This window comes from Myxine glutinosa, chromosome 1, assembly GCF_964187855.1.
Source record: "Myxine glutinosa chromosome 1, kmMyxGlut1.1, whole genome shotgun sequence".
Taxonomy (NCBI): Eukaryota; Metazoa; Chordata; class Myxini; order Myxiniformes; family Myxinidae; genus Myxine; species Myxine glutinosa.
Window position 1 is genome coordinate 65,921,447 of NC_136261.1, and position 20,076 is coordinate 65,941,522.

Here is a 20,076-nt window from a genome sequence, read left to right on the forward strand (position 1 = left end):
TGGACCATAATTGCACATTACATAAACTTGCAAGTGTTGACATTGCAGACATATTGGACGAACACGATATGTACATGATGAAAACTGATGATAATTAGAGTTGATGGATGAATAGCACATGTACACCGACTTCTGCAATAGAATGGAAAACTAATATAATGTATGGCATTTCAATTATTTACAGAAAAATGAGGGACCGTGAAGCACTCCCCTTCAATCCAGTTACAGTCTCTTGCTCTTTGCACATAAAAACACAAACCATGTGAAGGGGATAAAATCAAGCTAATGGAGTGTATAGCAAGGCGCGGCAAAATATTTAGATAACACCTTAGCATGGAGACGAGTTTCACAAAGAGTAAGCAGATCCGGAAAATTCAGTTTCAAGAATGATTGGATGGCAGACAAATTGCCACGAACCCCCCAAATATTAGTATAGCAGATACTTAGAGGCATATCCTTAGGTGCCCTTGGTGGCGGGACCTGAAATGCAGATTGGGACCGAGTTTCATTAGATTGAATAGTCATAGTGTTACATTATATAGAGGACGAAAGAAGGGGAAAAAAGGATCGTTAGTTCACCAATCTACGTCATGTGCAAGGCCACAATGAAGACAAAACATCAAGACAAAAGAGCCACGGGTGGAGGCTGTCAGAGGTTCAGTGAGGATTCTCAAAGGAGCCCTTGGAAAAAAGCTGTGAGAATGAAGTTTCACAATCTGGTTCATGAATAACGATCATTCACCGAAAAAGGAGGTGCAGATTTTGAGTTCTGGGAGAACTTCATCCCACCTCCTAAAACCGGCATATGGGGATACCAACCAACGAGAGACGTCAAGACCCCAAATGAACCCCAAGCCGGAGCAGAGGCACCCTGATGGCCTTGGGAATGCAACCGGAAGTAGATGCAAGGGCCACCATTCATGCATGTCCATGGCAGTGCAGCTACCCTGGCATTTTACAAACGCTGATGGATCATCCGCTCAATGTATTACCATTGAGTTCAGGATCCTATATTAACGGGTGCCATGACCTGCAGTATGTCTTTAACCTGCACCCTTCAGAGTGATCAGACTCAGGTTGTGAAACACAGGGCTATTAAAGTTTGCATTAAGTGCTGGGGGTACTAAGTGTCAGGTACATGAATGTAACGATAAACTACCATCCTCAAAAATGGAACAACTAGCCCCTAACACCGAAGCAAGACAAATATAGAAAGTTTGGCTCTTCACAGTACAAAAAAGGGCTGGGATGGGTTATTAGTCTGCTTCAAGACAACAGATAGTACCTTTACCCCCATTTTTGGTTGACTGCCGACCAAGGTTAACAAGCTCGACCCTCCCAGAGGACCCCGTCTTAAGGTGCCGGGGATTTGCCGAAACCATCTGCCTTTAGTAAGAAACAGGGTCGGTAGGAGAAGCCAGGCAGTAGGATTTGGTTGGGCTCTTTGAGGCACTGCGCTATATTTGGGACATTTCAGATGAGATGGAGATGCTCAATCAACCAACCCAATCCCAGCACATTCCCCAACCCATTATGACCACCCTTCTTGATAAATCTCTTTTCTGTCGAGTTCTGCTTCTAGCTTCTCCCTTGCGAGCAATTGGTACACACCTGGGTGCATGAATGACTGGTACTGCATCCTCTCGGAGTTGGATAGAATGCACTGCACACCTGGCATGCATCCTATCTCTGCAAACAGTGATGGGTGAGTCTTTTGACTCATGGGGCTAACTACAACAAAAAACAAGGCAATTATTTGTGGGTCTGTGTCTGTCTGCATATCATAGGGTAAAAAACCACAAGTGGTCAATCTCTACTAAAGTTTGCATAAGTGCTGGGGGGTACTAAGGGTCAGGTTATGGGCACAACCTCTCCTCTCTCCATGCACCCCTGGCACTGTGCTCAGAAGGGGGAAAATGGCTTTTGATCTTGCCTCTACATGTGGCACAGTACAAGTGGTTCACTGAACCCTGCTGAAGATGGGGATTAATAGCCACAACCCAAAATACATTTGCTCCAACTCCCCCAATATCTCTCCTTCAATATCTCCAAGACTGCTCCTGTGGTGAGCAGGTGTTTCTAGTGTTAAAAAGTATACAGTTCCTCAATTTTACCTTCATTCATTCTTTCAATATTTGTGGTACAAACAAGATTCTTCCAATACACGCCTCACCGTTTTGTTGTAAATGTTTTTCTGCAGTGAAACGACAATTGAATTGGTTGCAGGTGGGAATTGGCATTGCAGTGTTTGTACTCCTAGTCATGATCATTGCCATGCTTCTGTTTTGGAACAAGCAGAGAAAGAAAGGTACGAACCCTGCATTGTAAATCATTTTTCTTTCACAATATACATTTACTTTCGGGTTTAATATACAGTATCTGAGGAAGAATCTCCTATTGTTAAATACTCCAACATATATGCTTGTGGGCTTTGCTACATTCAGTGCAAATTTATATTGTCCTGTCCATAGCTGGTTACCACCGAGCCATGGACAGATGAGCGAAACCCAGCTTTAATCCCCGAGGTGAGCCAATTATGGCTGTTCTGACGGTCAGGGACTGAAGAACCACAAAGCGTTTATTCTCACGAACACACGAGTTTATTCCGAACCCACCAATAACACAACAAAAACGTAACAGTAATTATTCACAGCAAAATAAGGTGCGGAATGAGAATAAATAAAAGAAGTACTGAGGTAAAAATGCAACGGCAAGGATTCTCTCACACAGACACAAAGTCACACACAGGGTGTAGCAAGAAAATAAAAGACACGCTCCGGCACTCAGCTGGGCCAAATGGATCCCGTGGCAAGTCAGCAGCCGTTGAAGCCACACAGGCGTGAAGCCCAGAAAATGGTGAACCAAAACCGCACATCGAGACCGCCGCGGTCACCCGGGATTGAGGCGAGTGGTGTAGACGGTCCTCTTTCTCTCCAGTCTCAAGGTTCCACAATCTTTTTTGAGTGATAACTGGAATAATAGTCCTCCTCTTGGGGAAAGGAAAATACGTCCTGCAGCACCCCTGGGACAGTAGAAAAAGATTCTACACTGGCACACTCAAAACACTCTCTTCTCTCTCGAACCTTCTTTTTCCCCATTGCTTTTTTGCTCACGCTCTTCCCGTCAACGTTATCGGGCCGCGTCACTCGGGGGAGTGGGGGAGGGGAGGGGGTGAGGAGTCGCCTGCCGGCCCTGTTCCCCACCCATCAAACCATTGCAGCTCTGTCTCTCATAGGTGGGTCTTTGCCTTATCATGTCCATTGGAGCGTGAATAGCTTAGTCGGCTGATGTTATAAATGTTACGGATGGCCACAGGGGGTATGACGAAGAAGGGAAATTAACCTTAATCCTTACTACTAAGTAACACGGCATCACCCCCATATGATGCACAATTAAATGCAACCTTAAGCTACATTTTCCCTACTTATTACATCAAAATGCTCCTCCTACATGTCACACGGTCCGGTCCATCCTATTCGTAAGCAATCCCACCTTTACTACGATATTCTCAAACCTCCCCCCATAAACGTAACAATATTCACACTATATAAGATTACAAATCAAACAAGACGTTCAAAATGTTCTCAGAGCATGGCACAATTATCCAAGAAATGCCAACGTTTTAAATCTTTCAATATGCAAGTGTATAAATGAATAGTCAAAAGATGTTTCTTTCTTACCAGCTCTAGATACCTCTCTGTTGATAAATTATAGAAAACCCTTGGCTTTTCGTTGACTATTGCTAGTATCTCTGTCTGAGGACTTCTAACGCCATTAATACATAATTTGTTGATCTTTTAAAAGAAAGTCGACTGTTTGAAAGGCGGTGGACCATGACCTCTTAATTTCTACCTACATCACTGTCGTGGAACTAGAATGGCATTCGGTAGAGCGCATACCTCTGCTCGGCTGAAAAGTTTACATATCATGGGTCAGAATTTGAGAGGACAATAGATGGCAGGTGGTACACTGCTTGTTTGAAGTCCTGGAGGGAAGAGTGCGCAAAACAGCCTGCAGTGTGATTCCATCGATGGGAGAAGCAAGGAATAAAAAAAAGTCGAGGTGTGCAGTAAGCCTGGATTTTGGAAGTTTAATCAGGAGGGGGTTTCTGGAAGAATGCATGCATAATGGTATATATCGGGAGGGTTGGAGGACTGATAGAGAGGAGGGAGCAATGTTGATGAATAGATGTTAGAGAAAACAGAGACCAGTATTTTGTCTGCAATCTGACAGCAACAGACCTATTACTTTGGCCTTAATAGGGGAGATTCCAATAGTTTTGAGAGATTTGGAATCCACAGACCGAGTAGAGACAGATGTGATGCTGGAGCACCAGTCCATAGTGGAGAGCAGTACTCCATTGATTGTGCTTTGGACAAAGGCCTTGAAGATTGAGAGTCGCTCTGATTTTCCAATTAAGATTTGGATTGACGTAGGATACCTAGTCTGTGGCTGGCTTTGGCAACCGGCTTTGCTGCTGGGTCGGCCCATGAAAGGTCATGGCTGATGGTGAGACCTGGATGTTCATTAGATTGAACCAAGACCATTTCCTTCACTTATCCTCCTCCAAGAACATCAGTGTGATACAGAAAACAGATTGGCATGGGAAGGTTACCATATTTCGAGTTCTCAGTAAATCTTCAATTATCACAGCTTCCATGTGCGCATTTGTGACTTTCAGATTTGGAAGAAAAGGAAGAAAAGAAGATTTGGAAGAAAAGGGACAAGTAAATGTCAGAAACTTAAACTACAGCAATTACTTATTAATCAATCCTTCAATTACAACGGAAGAGATATAAAATGCTTGCATTGTATGAATTCAGGAAAAGGCAGTGGTGTTGATATTACATGTCCCCAGATTTTCTGAAAAACCCTTTGCCCTAAGTGTAGAAAATAGCTTGCCAAGTTTGTCTCATATTATCTTGGATTATGGGATTGCAAATGTATGACCGAAAGCCAAAGTGATTGCAACCCTAAAACCAGGGAGATATCATTCTCACGTTTGCAATTACCAACCAATAACTCTGCAAAGCTGTAGTTATCAACGGCTTAAGCGATTAATCCTTCTGTGAAGAATTCCTACAGTGGAATATGTTTTGAGTGACACTCAAGCAATCTTTCGCCTAAGCCACAGCACATGTGATCGAAAGCCAAACCATCGCCACTGAAAATGAAAACACTGGGATAAAAAGAAGTCCTTCGACACTGGGATACACAGGATATGCACCCAACCTTCTGAAACAGAAAGTTTCAAGTCGTATTTGACAGCAAATTGAGCTCATGGGGAAATCAGAAAAATGACCAATCACAGAGATCTGTGCGAGCCCCCAACACTTTTGTCAATGACCTGCTAATCTTATGGTTGGATACATGTTGTTTTCTGGCGCTCCAGAGAGTGGACACACTCTTTACTTTTTGCAAGGTTTGTGGAATGATCTGAGGTTGTCTTCGGTTGGATTTGCCTTCCAGGAGAATGCAAGTCGTTTTAAAGCAACTACCTCACCACAGAATTCAGAGTACCAAGAGTAGGAGGATGTATGGTTCAGATAATTGAATAGATGCGATGAATCTGTGCATAAAAGAGAGCAGGTTTCTGGAGAAGAATTCCCAAACTGAATATCAGTGGCAGTGTATATAGTAGACCAGTCCTGAAGTAATTATAAAAAATGTTTTTTGTTTATTTTACTGTGAATACGTGAAGCACAAATGTAGAAGCAGGTCACATGTGATGAACCGCAAATACGCGCAGGGTCCGCGAATGTTGAGGGTCGATTGAACTTCAAAACTGGAGGTTCTTGGAAGTATTATGACAGGCGATTTGTGTTATACAGTCTTCAAGTACTTCAGTCTTCAAGTTGGTGCAAACACATTCAATTTTAATAAAATAAAGATTGTATATGTCATATTCATGGTTATTAGTAACTAACAGTAAGTTTCCTGTTTGGAATGATTTTCAATTTTGTTTGAATATCAGAAAGGCAAACAGAGGACAAAATCTCACTCTCTGCGCTTGTGCGATTGGGACGAATTCAGAGCCAAAAGCAGACTTGTCTTCCGATTCATGTTCCGATTCGTGTTCAAAATATAACATTCAATATTAATAAGTTGTTCCTCGTTCATAAACTCATAAGACAATCAGACAGACGGACGGATGGACGTGACCCAATTGTTTAATGCCGCTTTTCGCTTTGCGTATGCGGGGTAGAAATCCACCATCAATTCAAACACTAATAAAAAAATACCACTCGGCCCATCCTTCACAAGGAAGTGTTCAAAAACAGCAGCAAGAAACGATGTGAACAAGGTTGGTGCAAACACACAGCCCTGCTTCACGCCCTTCTCAATTGCGAAAGGAGCCGACAGCCTATTATTAATTTTGATGTGACCATTCATATCGTGCAGACTCAAGCAGTCTTTCGCCGAAGCTACAGCACATGTGATCAAGTTCTTGCCACTAACCATCGCCACTGAATGAATCAGTGAGGTATCTGGCCTACCAGTGAGATACAAAGTATGAAATTGTTCAGCCTGACAGAGGTATACGCTCCGAGTGCCGGTGTAGGAGGATAAAATCACTCCCCAGGATGAAATCACTCCCCCTAGGATTTTAACACTCCCCCTTGCAGGATCAAATGACCCCAGGATTATAACACTCCCCCTATATATTTTGTGATTTAAACAATATGTATTGCATGGTAATGACATACAGCCATGACAAAGTTAATGAATATGAACATAAAATGATAAATGAATTTATAAACAGGGCAGAATGATGTCCTTTGTAAACGTCTCTCCCTAAAAATAAAAATACAATGTTTTTCGCATCCCTGTATTAAACTGGGTAAATCAAATAAAGAAAAGTATAAATTTAACATTCAAATAACTATATATTTTGATATTAGAGCATTCGCAGTAATCATTACGATACATTTACGATGTTTTATACGAAAAGGATATTTTCATTTCAACATATATGTCATTTTAAGTTACGTTCAATAACTTTACTTTGCTATAACTTTACTACCCCTAACCCTAACCCTATACATATAGATATGAAATGAAGTACACTGCATGATATAAAAAAACAAAAAAAAAAGCATAATAACTCTCATGTGAATATAAATGAACGGGAGTATTGATTAAATATACGGGGAAAACGGGACTCGTGTCTTCTTTTGTTGTATTGAAATAATGATGGGCTCAAATATAGTACATGTATTCAACAATTTAACATTAAGATCCGACAATATGATGCACATGCTCACACGGTATACACTAAAATACATAGTAAAAGCTCTGTTGATCATTGCAACGATATCTAACATCCTGTGAGTTATATTTCCAAAGTAACTAAATATATCTTTCCATTCTTTCTGGGGGATTGACTTTATCCTAAAGGGGAGTGCTTTGATCCTGGAGGGAGTGTGTTGATCCTGACAGGGGGAGTGATTCTGTCCTAGGATAATTACACTCTAGAGTGTGCCAGTCCTAGGAATAGTTCACTCTAGAGTGTTTTATCCTTGGACAGAATCACTCTAGAGTGAGATTTTAGGGGAGTGAGAGAATCCTGCTACACCGGTCTGGTTACCTCCGCCACCGGAGGTGGGCGGATGTTGTCTTTTTCCCACTGTCTGTTTTGCTGTGAACAGGATATTTAAAAAAAATGGAGGACAGATTCGGACGAAACTTGATGGACAGGTTGCGTTGGTGACAAGGAAGAATTGATTCAATTTTGCTGAAGTTTCGAATCCGCATCCGCATCAGATAATTTTTTTAAAGTTAATCTTCACCAGCGAGTGATTGGGCTAAAACCGATATATGGAGCAATATCTCAAACAGTTATGGAAGGATTTGGACGAAACTTGGTGGACAAGTTGGGTGTGTGACAAGGACGAATCATTGTGATTTTGGTGAAGATCCGAATAGGGATGCGGTCATTTTTGGTGATTTTGTACCCATACGAGAATTATATATATATATATTTCAGTGATTCTTCACCATGAGTGATGGAGTCAAAAACGATACATAGCATGATATTTGAAAAAGTTGTGGATGGATTATGAAAGATGGATGAGGTGGTTAGGGGACAAGAAAAAGCAATTAGATCTTGGTTCAGGTCCGGATCCAGATCCGGCCTATAAGTAGGATACAAAACATAAACTCTTCAGCCTGACGGAAGTATGTGTTCTCCCGATTGCCATTCTAGTTCTTCCTGCCATCACTTTATTTCCCCTTGTATCTTAATTTTACAAGCTCAAAACGTTTTTTTCTTTCCGCCAGATGCAAGACAGAATGAAATAAAAACAAATGAAACTCTGAATGGGGGAAATATCCCAGTAAGTATTTTTCTTTTCTTTAATATTTTATCTGATGGGAAAAAATAGTAAATAAAAAACTGCTTGTTCGGATTTTCAGGAGAATGAAGAAGAAGAAGAAGTGCAATACTCCACGGTGCACATCAAGAGTATAACAGCAGAGGCGGTGGAAGATTCCGATGACACAACTGAGTATGCTACACTGTAAAAACGTTAGAAAGAAGTTGCTGAAGCAGGATACGAACAACGCATTTTGTTACTTGGACTTATTGTTTAATAATTTCACGAATTAAATAATGAATCTCATTTATTGGCTGAAAATGTATGAACATTCCATTGGCTGAACACCATGATGATCTTTGCAGAGGCCCTTTTCTTAAGTCAGATGTTATTGTGTTAAGAGATAAGTGTAGTCTTTGATACCTTTTTTCAAATGGTATCCATGGGAATGTCCACACGTGGCTCGCAGACTTCTTCTGCTGTTGTCGTTAACGTAAGGCACCAAATGGAATTCTCTGATCTCCCCTTCCTGTCCAGGCTGGAGTTCCTCAAGGCAGTGTTCTGGGCACTGTGCTTGTTCTGCTCTTTATGATCTCTCTCACTCACTGGAAAATCCTATCTTTTTGCTGATGACCCCACTCTGCCGCTGCATATCTCAACCCTCAGATCGGCAGGCAGCAGCCCCATCACTCCATGCAGACCTGGATAAAATCACAAACCGGGCAAACAAGTGGAACATGTCTTTCAATCCTGACAAATCTCACACTCTCACGATATCTGTCCGAAAAGACCACCTGGACAACCCTCCCATCTACTTTCTCAACAATGCTCTCGAAGAAGTTATGTCACTCAAGCTTTTGGGTCTCACTATCTGCCATGATCTTTCCTGGGAAATCCACATTTCCAAGCTGGCCTCCAAATCCAGTCGCCGACTGGGCATCCTCCATCGTGCGGTCCTTTCTTGGTAATTCTCAGCTCCTCAACACATACAAAGCTTCATCCGCAGCTTGATGGAGTACTGCTCTCCCCTCTGGGCTGGTGCTCCTGCCTCACACCCAGCCCGGCTTCACGCTGTAGAAACCAAAGCTTTTACAATCATTGGCATCTCCCGCGATGAAGCTGATTCTGAGGGCCTTTCACTCTCTCACCACAGGCAGGTTGTGGTCTTTCTGTTTTCTACCGACTCCTCTCCGGCCTAGTTCCCCCTGCTCTCTCTGTGCTCTGTCCCCCAAATATTCCTGCAGGACACAATATCTGCCAGCAACCCTCTTATGGTTAAACTGCCAAAATCGAGAATCTCTGCTCACCTTCACTCTTAGGCTATCAGCTAGGGGGGTCAACCAGTACCAAATTGAGGGAGTAAGGCTAATAATGATTTTTGACAAGGTTTTTACCTCTAGAATAAGAAAATATGTGATAGCAAATTCAACGATGTAGCTAAATGTGTGTTATCACCCATTGATACATTTCAATGGGTGAAATGTATCAATTCATTGATACATTTCCACTATGTCGAAAATACGTGGTGGTGCGATACTTTTTTCCATGTGTATACTTGCAAATCTACTGAATGCCAGTTATTTTCGTGCATATTTTGTGCATAAAGTTGTTGCTATGATGGCAGCCATTTTGTGAAATTGGGCACCATATTGGATTCTATCTTCTTGGATTAAAGTTCAGATGATGTATTTCATACTTTAAGAGAGTTGTAAAGTCTTAAACATCTCAAAACGCAATGCTAATTGTTACAAATTCCTACAAGAATATGAAACATGGTGTTTTTAATAGAAAAACATGCATTTTGGCGGCCATTTTGAAAATGAGGTGATAACACCCATTTAGCTACATGGTTGAATTTGCTATCACATATTTTCATATTCTAGGGGTAAAGACCTATCCAAAAATCAATATTAGGCTTACTCCCTCATTTTGGTACCAATGGACCCTATTTTGGGGGTCTGGCTGATGGCCTATCTTTAATTCCCCTTTTTTCCTGCCTCTGGAACAAACTCCCCCACTCCCTTCAATCCCACTCCTCCCTCCAGGTCTTTAAAACAGCTGTTCACCACCATCTCTTATCTTCCCCTTTCCAAAACCCTGATCTTTTCAACTCCCATTAATACACCCCAAATCCACCTTTTTCAAGTTCCGTTTTCTTTCCTGAAATTCCTCGTAGTGCCCATTTGTTTTATCCCATGTACCCCACCCCAGCCCTCTCTTCCTCCACAGATCTCCTGATGTCCATGTTCTCAGCTGGTGTTGTACTTCCCTTTATCTCCCCCTCTTGTTTCCCACTCCCTTTATTATATGTCCTACGTGTTAGCTCTTACACGAGCCTCGACTTATTATACAAAAAAAAGGAAATTCAGTTAGACCAAACCAACAGTGGCCATGCATCGACAGCGGAGCCGCACTCCCAAGCAATGATGCAAACCCACAGGGATGTGCTTCCAGAATAAAGAAAAAAAAGTGGGATTATGGGATGTTTCCTTGTTATAGGTATCATTTTGGTGCCCATCCAAATTTGCCTTGATGGTAATAGGAGTCAACCCTGAGGCATTGCGTGGCATCACAGAGACAGACCTGGCAACACTTGTGCCCAGCTTAACTCACATATTAATATTATGTCCCAAAGGTGGTTATAGACATTTTAGATGTTTGGAGGTAACTTCCACTTCGGTTGGCATATTAATAGACAAAGAAACACACAACCCTTCTCTGGAAAGGATTGACACTTCCTCAAATTTTTGATCGCTTGCACTTGTAGCAAAATTTCTCCAGTTTCTTCTTCGAGGAGTTTGATTATCAGGTCTTCATTAGCACCTTCAGCCATACGACAGCAATGTTATTTCATGTATCCAACATCAGCTTGTCCAATTGTTTTTAACTACTGTTTCTACCCTAATCTTAAATGCCAAATGTTAATGTATTGGTCAGTCATCATTAATCCTGTCTCCACAGGAAGTGTCGCCATTTTTATTGGCCCATTAATGAGTAACACATTCGGTTCCTGGAATGAAAGACGGAGTTGTGTCGAAACAGTTGAATTCATCTACTTCTGCTGTAAGGACAGTTGATATAACTCCATATAACTTCAAAGTGAAAAGAAAGTAGTTTAGCTTGGAGCGAAAGAGGTGGCACATTTATATTAGAAAAGTAGTTCACTCCTGTAACAAGATTGTGCATTAAATAAAGATAATTTGCCATTTTAAAGCTTTAAAAAAAAAGCATTTCACTCTCTGAACATCGCGACTATTCACGATCCATTTCCCAACACCGCCTTTGTACTTATCACTCGTTCAACTTGTATACCCTCGAATACAACATGAGTGTGGGGGTGATTCCCTAATATCAATATGTAACTATTTTATTAGGTTGTTTCATCATTTCATGTTATAATTTGGATGAGAAGGTTCATTCAATCTCCCTTGTATACGAGGAATGAAGTCCTTCATCCAGCTTGTTTTGCTTTGAATCATAGAAGTGGAGGTTATTTCGTCGATTTAAAATTAACCGCCGCCGCCTTCCATCTGCTTGATCTGCCTCATTCACAACATCTCAATCACGATGTGTTATAGTTTGTCGCTCCACTGTATAGCAGCTTTGCATTTTGCCAAATGCATCTGCAAGCTTCTCTGGTTTCTGACTGTTACCCTGCACACGCGAAGCGAAAGCAATTGGTTTATGTCCATCTTATCAGTTTATGATTGGGGAATAACATATTTAAATCGAATATTGTATTTTGAATGCGAATCGAAACTTGAATAGTAAGACAAGTCTTTGTTTCACCATACCTTGGCTCTGAATTCGTCCCGGAGTGATAATATTTTTACTCTCCCTGCCTGGTAGTCAAACAAAATAGAAAATCATTCCAAACAAGAAACTTACTGTTTTTAAAGATTGTATAAAGGCCAAAAACAGCAGGCATGTGGAACTCATGTCATATGTTAGATAGGGTGATGTAATAGATCCTGCGGAAAATGGCGGTAACACCAAAATTAATTTATTTATATGACTTTTACAATCTTTATTTTATTTGAATTGAATTATATACTTCACGACAGTAGAATACAAATCATCTGTCATAATACTTCCAATAACCTCCAGTTTTGCAGTGCTTCAATTTCAACAACTAGGGCATGCCCGTACTATATCTATATCTAAAATTATATCCCCCCCTCTATTTACATGAAATGGTTTGGTCCATGAAATGTTTTGGTCCATTCGCAACGCCAAAGCGAACGGCGAACGCTTTACATGAAATGGTTTGGTGCATGAAATGTTTTGGGTTATTCGCAACGCCAAAGCGAACGGCGAACGGCTTGCGAGTACAGTGACAATCCCCCCGGGGTTTTAATTAGTTTTAAAACATCGTTTAACGCCAACATAGCGCCAACATAGTTTGCCGACGGGAAATAAATGAATACGCTCTCAAATGTGCCATCCGAGGCAGAGTGTGTCCGCCACGTTCGGCACACGCGATAGCTCGCTGCTCTCTGATTGGTTGAATCGTTTTTTGGACATAGCTCGGTAAGTAATTGTCCGATTAATATGAAACCTTGAAAAGGCACATCCTCGGGTCCCCAGCAATATACCTGGCAAGTTTAAAGTATATCGGACCCGTGGTTGTCGAGAAACAGCGGTCACAGACAAACAAACGTACAAACGTACAAACAAACAAACACACAGAGATTACTGGAATTATAGATAGATGGTGCAATTGGGGCGGTGTATAATGATGGTGTTCGAAACTGCTTCTGGTCTACTTCAATAGCATGAAACATCTGGATTTTTAAACGATCGTTAAAATTGTTCTTTTAAAATTGAAGTACTGCATATACCTGAACACTGGGTGGGATATCGTGTTCTGTGAACTCTCCGGTTATTTTGAAGTACAAGGAAATTTCCTTTGAATATTGTGAGAGGACAGTTGGTGGGAAGGGGAGATGAAATTGGTACAAAGATGAGTAAAAATCAAAGATTGGCAATGTGTAGAGAGTTGTTCTATTTGATTCAGTGGTTTTTGTTTTTCATGTGATGAAAACTGCAAGTTCACAATATTTGAGCAGGAGCACTTTTGCATCACAAACCTTCCTGTGAGTTCCCTGAATCCACCGTCATTGGTTTAATTGAAATTCGTTAATCTTTTCTCAAGTTATAGCACGACAGACAGACAGCTTCCTTTTATCATAAAGATGCAAAATTGTGATTGTAAACTTCCGGTATATATTTTTGTTTGTTTCATGCTTCGTCTATTGAATGAGTTTTCCAAAGTTTTTCCTTCATGTATCCACATGTGGAAATAAATTCCATTTTATTGTATATTTGACATTGTGTTTTGTCAGTTGTTCCTGTTCTGTGAAAATATGCTTTTGAAAATATTGATTGACTGGTGTAAAGCCCGCCAAAAATGACGTGTTGGAACAGTTTTTGACAGTCCAGCCCGGTGAGCATGCGGAAGTCTGAAGCCTGGGCCTAGTGCCAGGTGTGCTTGTATCTTCTTTATTTATTAGACATCCTACAGACATAAATTGACACTCAGTTTACTCTGCACGGTGCGTTGTACATAACATGCAGCAAATTTCACCACCCCGCACCTTGTATTTATTGTTATAAAAAAACAAAAACGCTTCTGGACACAAACCTTGAGGCTCAGTTTGCAAGCCATCGTCTACATTCCAATAGAAGAGACATAATTACTCTTCTTTTGGGTCTTCGGAGTCGTCGGGGTCTTTTGGGTGCTCAGGGTCTTTGCGTCCTTGGGAATCTTTTGCGTCCTCTGGATCTTTTAGTTCCTCTGGGTCTTTTGGGTCGTTAGTGTATTTTGGGTCTTCGGGTTCTTTTTTGGTCTTCTGGGTCTTTTCAATCTTTGGAGTTTTTATGGTCTTTGGGGTCTTTTAATGGTCTTTGTGATATTTTGATTCTTCCCAGTCTTCAGGGTATTTAAGAGTCTTTGGGGTATTTGGGATGTTTGGGGGGTATTTTGGGTCTTCGTGGTTCTTTTGGTCTTCAGAGTCCTTGTGGTCTTTTGTGGTCTTATGGGTTTTCATGGTCGTTTGGGTCTTCAACGGTTTTCAAGGTCTTTTGAGTCTTCTGGGTCCTTGGGGTCTTCGGGTTATTTTGGGTCCTCGGGGTCTTTTGGATCCTTGGGGTATTTTGGGTCCTCAGAGTCTTTTAGGTGTTTTAACTGGTGGACACATAGTCCTGTTCAAAGATTGCCCATCAAAACTCTACTCAAATCCCGCCTAAAGCACTACTCAAAGCCTTTAAAACCTACCCTTATGAAGGGGGACAGACATCACACAAATACACAAACACACATTGTGATTTATATGGTAGATTCTTTGGGAAAATCATGACGTGGCTGTTCCAGTGACCTCATAACGAGATGGAATGGTTTTCCTATTAAAGGTAAGCTCTTTGACCATCTTACAAAACAAACGTGACAACCATTGGAAATATCAACCCAAGTTGCAGTTTATTATTCAAGGTTAATTTACGTTTGTTGTTTGCATGTATTCAGTTAAAACAATTCCCACGCAACTGATTTAAATTCGGTGACATTCGTCTGAACATTTTCCTTTGTTGTCTGAAATTGGTTCACAACCGTTACATGTCCCATCATTTGGTTGGCCTAACTCTCTTGTCCATATTTTCTCTGCATTGCTATCATCCGGCATTTATAAGATTCGTTTTTCTTTCCAATTTGGTCAGAGTTCACATCAAAACAGTTGAAGGAATCTTTGCTATTCCGTTTAAGGAATCTTCACCTTCACATCAAAACCTTTGCTTTTCATGGAAGAGAAACTGTGATGTCATCATGATGACAACACGACTGCACGCCCAGAGGGGCATCGAGCAGTTAAAGAAAGCAAAGTCAAGGGTGGCACTAAGCAGATGAAAAGCAAAGCTGCTGACCTGATTTTGTCCTTGTTGGGGCTCGTCAGGCAACATATCACTGTTTCCTCCACTTAGTGACTTTGAAGCCATCCGGCTTATATACTGGCTAATGATGCCTCACTAACTGTGACTGGATCTCCAGCGATAAAGCTGATTCTGAGAGCCTTTCACTCTCTCACTGCAGGCAGGTTGGTGGTCTTTCTGTCTTCTACCGATTCCTCTCCGGCCCTGCATCCCCTGCTCTGTCCCCCAAGTATTCCTTCAGGACGCACAAGATCTGTCAGCAACCCTCTTCTGGTGAAACTGCGAAAATCAAGTCTCTGTGCTCACCTTCATTCTTTCATTCCCCTTTTTCCCCACTTCTGGAAAAAAAACTCCCATACTCTCCTGAAAGTCCTTGTAGTGTCCATCTTGTTTATACCATGCGTGTACCCCACCCCAACCCTCTCTCTTCCACAGATCTCCCAATGTCCCTGTTCTCTACTGTTGTGGTGCTTCCCTCTCCCTCCCCCTCCCTTTATTATATGTTCTACATGTTAGCTCTTACACCAGCCTTGACTGCGTATACAAAAAAAATAGCATAATTGGGGTCCTGATACCTCACCATGTGTGCACTGTTATGCAAAACATGGATGGAAATGAGGATGGATTTATACTGTGTTGCTCCAAGGGGAAAGTTCAATTACCTCTACTATTTACCATACCTGCTCGACTACAACAACTTTCTTCAGGTGATGATGGGAAATGTCGCAACTTCTGAAACAACATCCGAAGTTACAATTCGGCTTTAGCTTTTGCATCAATGGGTGCTCAGATCTCATCTCTTCCAGGAAATGGACCATACTGTTTCAAAATCCACGGTCAAAATTATCATCGCTGTGGTCCATTACATCCATCACATGTGGATGACCAACCAAACCACAATTTGTCCAGGTACGGACGCTATCTTTGAAAAACGTTACACCTCTATATCTCCGAAACTGCTCCATGCAAAAAATTGAAACGTGGCTCATTGTAAGGAACTCCGCATTTTGAATAAGTGTCGTTAATGATGACGTCATCGGTGCCTTAATTGTGACATCATATTCGAGAGGTACAAAGCTTAGTCTGTTCAGTTTGAAATTTATTGAGCGTGATCTACGCAACAATTATATTGGAGAATGTAAACTTATGATGTCATCGCTCCCGTGTTCTGGCAGCCATATTGGATCAACGAAAAAAAACTTTCCAAAACAGAAGAGTTGGCTCGCACGAAGTTGACTGCGCAGTGTATGTATTGTATTCTATGAATACCATCTCGTATCTCAACGAGTTGATGTTGAACTCTAAGTGAGAATAATTCTAAATTTAAAAAAACTTTCATCTAATGCACTCGAAGCACAGGTTCAACCTAAGCTCCAAACAGCTATTTCAGATATCTGGGATTTATAAAGAAACTATTTCTCCCATGTGCATGGACATGTATTGATATGAAGTAAATAAATTGTGAAGATTACATCATTTCTGTATTTGATGATGCCAGTACCCATTTTGTAAAACGCTACATATAGTATCCAACTCAAGATGTCCAAATGTCATACACGTCTGTGCCTGCAGGTTCCCCATGGGTGCTCCACTAGTATATTCATATATCTTTAAACGCAAAAAGAGAACCGAAATTATGAAGCTGTATCCGTCCTCGAAACCTACACTAGAGTCAAAAAACCAGTTTAGCAATTGTTTCGTGACAGTGTTGTTCTTCCTTCCTCTTCCTCTACTCGAACAGGAGAACCGTTCAATTGTCAGGCCCATTTGGAGGGGAACGTCTTCAAAAAAGACCCGAGCAGATGAAAGAGAATTGATACATTGTTCATGTTAAATTTTAAATTCATTTTCAAGATCTTTCCGAGGATTTTCCATGGCAAACTTCAACAACCTTCGCGGTCTGCTTCCTTTGATGTTTCTCTTTCCATGTATGTACATATGTCCTCCGATCATTTGCATTATTATTATATGTGATGCGATTTTGTATCATAAAGATAATGAATGGTAAGATGTATAATTTTAAATAGCATTTCAATTCATGTGGTGATCAGTTATAAAGAAAAACTTCGTCATGCAAATATTTTAATACAATGTTTTCATAAACACAATATGTTGAATAGAATATATTCTCAAGGTGATGCTCACAGTTGGAATCAATACCAAACGAGAACAGCGCTTGATAGAGAGCAAACCTCCACCAGGCTGAACAGTTAACGGTTTATAACCCACTGATATTTTGGATCGGGAGTCGGACCTGAACCAAAATCTAAGTTTGCTCTTGTCACTTACCCAACTCATCCACCTAGTTTTTTCATAAGTCGTCCAATTTTTTTTGAAATATCATGCTATATACAGTTCTTGGTCCTGTCGCTCAATGGTGAAGAATCACTTAAAATGAAGAAAAAAAACATATCCGAATCCGGATTCAGATGCGGATCTTCACCAAAATCTAATCAATTCGTCCTTGTCACACAGCAAACCGGTCCACCATGTTTCGTCCGAATCCGTCCACAACTTTTTGATATATCGTGCAAAACAGATTTTTTTATGTATCGGTTTGAGCCCAATCACACACTGGTGAAGAATCACTTTTAAAATTCTCTGATCTGGATCTGGATTCGGATCTTCACCAAACTTTGATCAATTCGTCATTGTCACATACCCAAACTCTCCACCAAAGTTCGTCCAAATCCGTACACAACATTTTGAGATATCCTGTTCACAAACAAACAGACAAACAAACAGGGGTGAAAACATAACCTCCATCCACCTTTGGAAGTGGAGATAATGAACACAATCCAAGACAAGTTCTTTATGATATATATATATACTAGCGGGGTCACCCGTGGGAATCCCACGGGCATGGATGTGTGTGACATTTCGACATATTGAGTTATATGCTGCACATTCATTTTTACAAAATGGTTACTGGCAAGTCATCAGATCCAGAAATGGTGTGAATTTAGTTATTTCACATAATATGTGACCCCTCACTCCTCTCCACCTGACACTCTCCTGTCTCCACCTGACACTCTCCTGTCTCCACCTGACACTCTCCTCTCTCCACCTAGCACTCCTCTCCTCTCCAAACCCTCACATCCCTCTCCTTTCCAATCCCTCACCTCTCCAATCCCTCACACTCCTCTCCTCTGCAATCCTTCACACGCCTCTCCAATCGCGCCTCACACTCCTCTCCAATCGCGCCTCACACTCCTCTCCAATCGCGCCTCACACTCCTCTCCAATCGTGCCTCACACTCCTCTCCAATCGTGCCTCACACTCCCCTCCAATCACTCCTCTCCAATCGTGCCTCACACTCCTCTCCAATCACGCCTCACACTCCTCTCCAATCGTGCCTCACACTCCTCTCCAATCGCGCCTCACACTCCTCTCCAATCGCGCCTCACTCGCCTCTCCAATCGGCTTTCCCCGTCTCGTTTCTCTCCTTTTTCTCCCGTCTCGTTCTTTTTCTTGCTCCAAATCGGCCCGTCGGAATCGGAAATCGGCCCGTCTCGCCCGTCGGCCCGTCGGAATCGGAAATCGGCCCGTCTTGCTTTTGTGCTTGTGCGTAAATAAATTGTGTTCATGACACCATTTCTGGTGTTGGGCTAGCGGCTAGGGTGCCGGCTTAGGATCCTGGGTTCGAATCTCGGTCGATCGCCGAATTAATGCCAGGGGGGTTGACTCAGCCTGTCATCCTTCCGAGGTCGGCTAATTGAGTACCAGTTCACTGGTAATTCCCTGTTTGTCGTTGAAGGCGGCAAAAAGGGTTGGCGTCAGGAAGGGCATCCGGCCGTAAAACATTGCTTCAAAAAGGGGACAAAAAAACAACAACTACCACGGTCCCCGAAAAGGCCAACCCCCGCTTTGCGGGGAAAAATGGCCTCTAAACGGTGGTTTTTACACCATTTCTGGATCTGATGACTTGCCAGTAACCATTTTGTAAAAATGAATGTGCAGCATCTAACTCAATATGTCGAAATGTCACACACATCCATGCCCGTGGGATTCCCACGGGTGACCCCGCAAGTTTGCATTGACGTTCGTCGATGGACTCGTTCGCCCGTCTCATTCGTTTTCTTGCTGCATCCTGTTCAAGTCTGCGTTCTTCATCGATCGTCTCATTCATTTTGGAAATAGAAGTTTCCACGCAGCGCATGAATTGTCACGATCCTCAAGAGGAATTTGTCTCGTAATCATCAAATGATAAATGGCAAGTAAATTATATTGTGGAAAATTAAAGATTTCAAATAAACCTATTTAAAGTGTATTCGCACATAACTAATTTTAAAAAACGAAGAAATATCTCTCGGTAATTTCCTGAAACATATTTTACTTCCGGCTAATAATGTTGAATTAAATAAAAACGAAGAAATATATGTCGGCATCATTGTTGACGTTTTTGTGACGACTGTCATCAAACGAAAAAGTAATATATCTTAACGGAAAAGCAAAAGCGAATTTTTAATATATATCGACACGTTGCCGTCGGTGTCATGTTGGGCGGTGTATGATACACCATGACGCGATTTTTAAAAATATATCTCTGCATTTTCCCGCGTGTGTGGAATGTTCTCAATTATTGCTGACACCGAGTCCAAAACCATCGATAAAAATGAAATCATATGGTGAGTTAGATTGGAGATAAAGGCGTGAGAGAGACTCAATGGCCTTGAAGTTGAAGTTACAGGCGTTTGAGAATTCATTTCGTTCTATAAACGGCAACTTTCATTGGATTTCCTTCCCGTTTTTTTTCAACCGAGTCGAAAACTATGTTAGCGACTGTGAAAAATGAAATGATATATCGAATTTTTAATATGTATCGACACGTTGCCGT

General features: G+C 41.5%; 1 protein-coding gene across 2 annotated transcripts in view; it reads left to right on the forward strand.

Moving 5' to 3' along the window:
- LOC137424751 (T-cell surface glycoprotein CD4-like) overlaps positions 1-13,644 on the forward strand; it is a 57,466-nt gene extending 43,822 nt beyond the window's left edge. For both annotated transcript variants that reach the window (XM_078772649.1, XM_078772654.1), the window contains exons 6-8: positions 2,201-2,308; positions 8,281-8,336; positions 8,416-13,644. In XM_078772649.1, the coding sequence (XP_078628775.1) occupies positions 2,201-2,308; positions 8,281-8,336; positions 8,416-8,523 (272 nt within the window). In that variant the 3' untranslated portion in view covers positions 8,524-13,644. The remainder of the gene's footprint in view (positions 1-2,200; positions 2,309-8,280; positions 8,337-8,415) is intronic.
- The last annotated feature ends 6,432 nt before the right edge of the window (positions 13,645-20,076 follow it).